Below are 4,731 nucleotides of genomic sequence, written 5' to 3'. Positions count from 1 at the left end.
GATAGATAGATAGATAGATAGATAGATAGATAGATAGATAGATAGATAGATAGATAGATAGATAGATAGATAGATAGATAGATAGATAGATAGATAGTTAGATTGATAAATAGATACCAATTTTTCGTAGATATCAACCAACGAAACTACCTATTATCGCTTAATTCATCATCAGAAAGTACAAAAACCATATGTGTGTATATATTAAAGACAACATTTGTTGAACTTGGTTTATACATTCAGACATGTGCAAAAAAACAAATGAAACTCTTCAAGGCCAATAGACATTTTACAGAAATTGTTCAATCAGTTGTAAATTGAAAATGTTTCATTAAAATTTAAACAATATCTAATTATATATGGAATAAATTTCAAAAATACATAAAGTTTTGTTGTAAAAAAAAAACATGACAAAATCTCTGAAAAATTATGAGTTTCTGGGAAAAAATTAAGTATTTATAAACATAATTTATTGAAACTGAATTATAGGGTATATACATATATTTTTTTAAACTAATTCAATTTGACACACAACTTAATTTTCAAGTGTTTGTGGTTCTGTTTGGTAGCAACTGCTATAATTGTCAAATCAATTATGTATTAAATATGTTTTTGTAAATTAAAACTTCATCAGTCATTGATCAAGGATTTAGTTTGGCATTATATTTATTGGTTTAAATTCTTTTCAATTTTTTCATATAAAGTTTAGTTGTATTTTTTTTTTAATTCGCCTTATTACCAAAATCCTATAAAATCTTATAAAAATTGTTCAAGCAAAAATAATACACCATGTATAATCTTTACAACTTAATTAAAGTGACAACAATTTATGACCAAATGTGGGGGAAACAGTTACTAACCCACTTTAATTGGTTGTTTAAGGAATTATATGTATAGTCCTTAAAAAGTTATTTCTATGTTAAGTCGAGTATAAGTTTTGAAAAAAAAACTTTATTAAATCAAGTAAAAGTAATAGGATTGTTAACAAAAATAGTCAAGTTATCGTTAGAGTAGATTGAAAATGAGCAAACACTCAACTAAACTAAATCAAATACTCGATATGCTCTGGTACAACAAATGTCGAACTGTCGGGAGGCGCTCAAGCTCACATATTCAAATCTACTGGATGTAATACATTCGAAAAACTTTTCTTTTTCGAGAAAAAAAAGCAATCTTTAAATTTCGGGATTTTTATAAATAAATTTTTTAAATCATATATAAAATTAATTCAACAATTTCGAAATAATTAAAATATGCATAAAATTAATTAAATAATATAGCTTGTATCACTGGAAGGATGAACGCCACTAAAGGAAATAACCCACCCAGTGCCATCATAATTAACTGTCTTATGGAAACGTACAGTCACATAACTTTTAGAACTCAGATAGAAATGAGGTTCATCCTGAAAAAGAAATTATCGTATATAATAATGAACACAAACGAAAAGCAAAAAAACTAACCTCTCCACAAAATTGACGCATTACTTTCTCTTCGCCGCTATCATGATTTTCATGTTCTATAATTTGTAAATAATCCGTACGACAAGTACTCTTAGCACCCATATTAAAAACAGGGAATTTCAAAAGAACTCTCATATTGGAGGGTACACGTATATTCCAGCGACAATCTGAGTTATTACGCACATGATCGGGATAGAAGGGATTTGTGAGAATACCTTGAGTATTATAAAAATCACCACCACAACCGGGTCCATTAGTGCTGGCCAAATAGGTGACATCAATTTGAGTATAATAGCCACTCAATTTTAAACGCATGCGCAATTCATTGCTGTTCGAGAAGAGAGACTTGCCGGTATCAATAAACTCACATAGTTTCTGTAACGATGTATTAGTGCGAGCATCAAATACTTCAATATTTTCTTTTTCACAATCGTATTCCGAAAACATTAGATCATTGTAATACAGACTTAAGGTATAGTTTTGAGGAGCTTTTATATAGATATCGCAGTGATCTGTGGATTCGGCTAGTTTAATGCGACCCTGGATGCCGGTGAAATTGCGGAAACAACCTTCAAAGGAAAAATGCAAGAGATTTAAACTAAGATTGCGAATACTGATATGTGAACCCACCTTCAGCTGATGTGGCTTTTAATTTAAAACCACTCTTGACCACATCATTGTTGGATTTAAATTTAACGAAAACTGCTTTCGATGATGAGAAGTAGTCATCAGGAATTTTATTGCCACAATAAATATGTTCGGTAGCGTAATTGTAATTTCCAATGTATGATGATGCGCGTCCATTGAAAACCAATTTACTGCCGTAACCCCTATCGACAGTATCGGCATCCTAGAAGATGAAAAAATATTACTAAGCCTTCTGGGGATAGCAGCAAGGTGACTCCGAAAGGTTAGACTCTCAAGAGAGGATCAGCTGCGTTTCTCTTTTCCAAGAAACTAAACAACCAACTAAATAACTAACTAACTAACTAACTAACTAACTAACTAACTAACTAACTAACTAATTAACTAACTAACTAACTAACTAACGAACTAACTAACTAACAAACTAACTAACTAACAAACTAACAAACTAACAAACTAACAAACTAACAAACTAACAAACTAACAAACTAACAAACTAACAAACTAACAAACTAACAAACTAACAAACTAACAAACTAACAAACTAACAAACTAACAAACTAACAAACTAACAAACTAACAAACTAACAAACTAACAAACTAACAAACTAACAAACTAACAAACTAACAAACAAACTAACTAACTAACTAACTAACTAACTAAACAACTAACCAACTAACTAACTAACCAACCAACCAACCAACCAACCAACCAACCAACTAACTAACTAACTAACTAACTAACTAACTAACTAACTAACTAACTAACTAACTAACTAACTAATCAAGTAACTAACTGACTGTTCACATGACACACAAATTTCAGATCCCCTCACCCTCTCATTTACCATACTTACATCACTATTAATAATTTTAACATAATCCGTAGAACAGGAACCATTCGTATCGGGGCCATCAATATCAAGTTTCTCAAAATGCAAATGAATATTATTGTCACTTTTAATTTTCCAAATACAGTTGATATTATTGGGATATTTTCCAGAACCATCATCAGGAGAAAGTAAGGTTACCGACTTGGAAAAGAAAATAGAATTTTTACACTTTTCGGACTAAAAAAAAAACAAATAACTCCTACCTTTTGTGTAGTCAAGTCCAAATTCTGACGACCACATATTTTAGGTACCGATCTAATGGTGGCCACAAAACCACTACTAGTTTCCTTAGCATCAGTTACAAATCTCATTAGAAGTGTAGATTTAGAGGAAACTAAAGGACTGGGCAAGTCGTGACCACAAAATTGGCCAATTTGATCGGCAAACAAACCTGAACCGTCACGTATATCCAAATAGTCATCCAAACAATTGGTGGAATTTTCCACATGGAAACTAGTAAACTCCAGTTTAAGCTGGCGATCGGGAGTGGTGGTAAATAACCAAGAACAATCTAAATTATTGGCATATTGGCCGGAGAAACGTGTGAATTCATAAGAAGAATTCGAAGACTCCAAGTGTATGCGATTATCACAATTTGGTACAAATTTCACCAAGGCCTTAAAACCTTTAGAGGCATCACGATCATCGGAAAAGGAACGTATTAGGGCAGTATTCTGTGCTATATTAATAATTTCTTTCTGTTCCGTTATGTTGCCGCACAATTGAACCAAACGTTGATCCTCTACGGTATTGAGACCCTTGTATACTTCTACAGCATCATACGTACACATACCCTGCGACTCAAAGTCAATATATTCAAATTTAATGATAATTTTGTAATTTTCTGGTGCTTGCAATTGCCAAGAGCATATACTGTTATGGGGATACATTTGGGTGGAAGAATCTTTGGGTGATTCTATTATTGTCGAATTGGTAATGACAGCTCCACATTTATTATGGCCATATTCCATGAGAAAACCTTTACGACCATAACTGCCATCGGTCTTAAAGATAATGGTTATAGTTTTTTTGGATCTAATCTCGTAATTGGTTTTTCTGCCACACAAAGTATTGGAGACCACCTCATTTTGATTGTCCAACGTATTAATGGTAACATTATCAAATATACACGTCTTGAGGGGAGAATCTTCTACTGTAAATTCTATAAAGCGTAAGTACAAACTATCCGATTCTGTTTTACTTATCGTGGGCGATGGCACAATAGTGTAGTTACACACTAGATTTGCGGGATACTCGGATGGATAGTTGGGCGATTTTAATTGTTGCATGGTATCGGTGGCATAAAGTATACCACCACAATTACGCTCAAATTTCATATTAAAACCACTACCCACACCCTCATCATCGGAGCGGAATATTAAACGCATTTCTTCGGTTGTTGTATTAACAGCTTGTGGCGGTTCACGTCCACACAATTTTGCAATATCCTCCCATTCACCCTGTAACGATTTCTGTTGGATCTTCAAATAATCTTTAGTGCAATTAGCTGATGCTTCTATAAAGAATGTATTTTCAAAAGTAACGGCCAAATGGAAACCAGGTTCTGTGGCTAATTCCCATATACATTCAACATTGTTTTTATACTGATAATCGAAAAGAATTTGCCGATAGGGATATTTAAGAACACCACCGCAACCACTACCCTCGTGAACCGTTAAATTAAATACGGATAGCGCATTATAGTTTTGGGTTATGAATTCTACATATAT

General features: G+C 32.7%; 1 protein-coding gene across 1 annotated transcript in view; it reads right to left on the bottom strand.

Moving 5' to 3' along the window:
• Nucleotides 1-1,180: 1,180 nt before the first annotated feature.
• The window catches only part of LOC111690003 (cubilin homolog), a 7,503-nt gene continuing 3,952 nt past the window's right edge, over nucleotides 1,181-4,731 (bottom strand). The window contains exons 5-9 of the mRNA XM_046951555.1: nucleotides 3,205-4,725; nucleotides 2,966-3,142; nucleotides 2,094-2,313; nucleotides 1,464-2,032; nucleotides 1,181-1,405 (exon numbers count right to left, since the gene is read on the bottom strand). Of these exons, the coding sequence (XP_046807511.1) occupies nucleotides 1,268-1,405; nucleotides 1,464-2,032; nucleotides 2,094-2,313; nucleotides 2,966-3,142; nucleotides 3,205-4,725 (2,625 nt within the window). The 3' untranslated portion in view covers nucleotides 1,181-1,267. The remainder of the gene's footprint in view (nucleotides 1,406-1,463; nucleotides 2,033-2,093; nucleotides 2,314-2,965; nucleotides 3,143-3,204; nucleotides 4,726-4,731) is intronic.

The sequence above is a fragment of the Lucilia cuprina genome, chromosome 5 (assembly GCF_022045245.1).
Source record: "Lucilia cuprina isolate Lc7/37 chromosome 5, ASM2204524v1, whole genome shotgun sequence".
NCBI lineage: Eukaryota > Metazoa > Arthropoda > Insecta > Diptera > Calliphoridae > Lucilia > Lucilia cuprina.
This window is presented reverse-complemented; position numbering and strand designations above follow the sequence as displayed.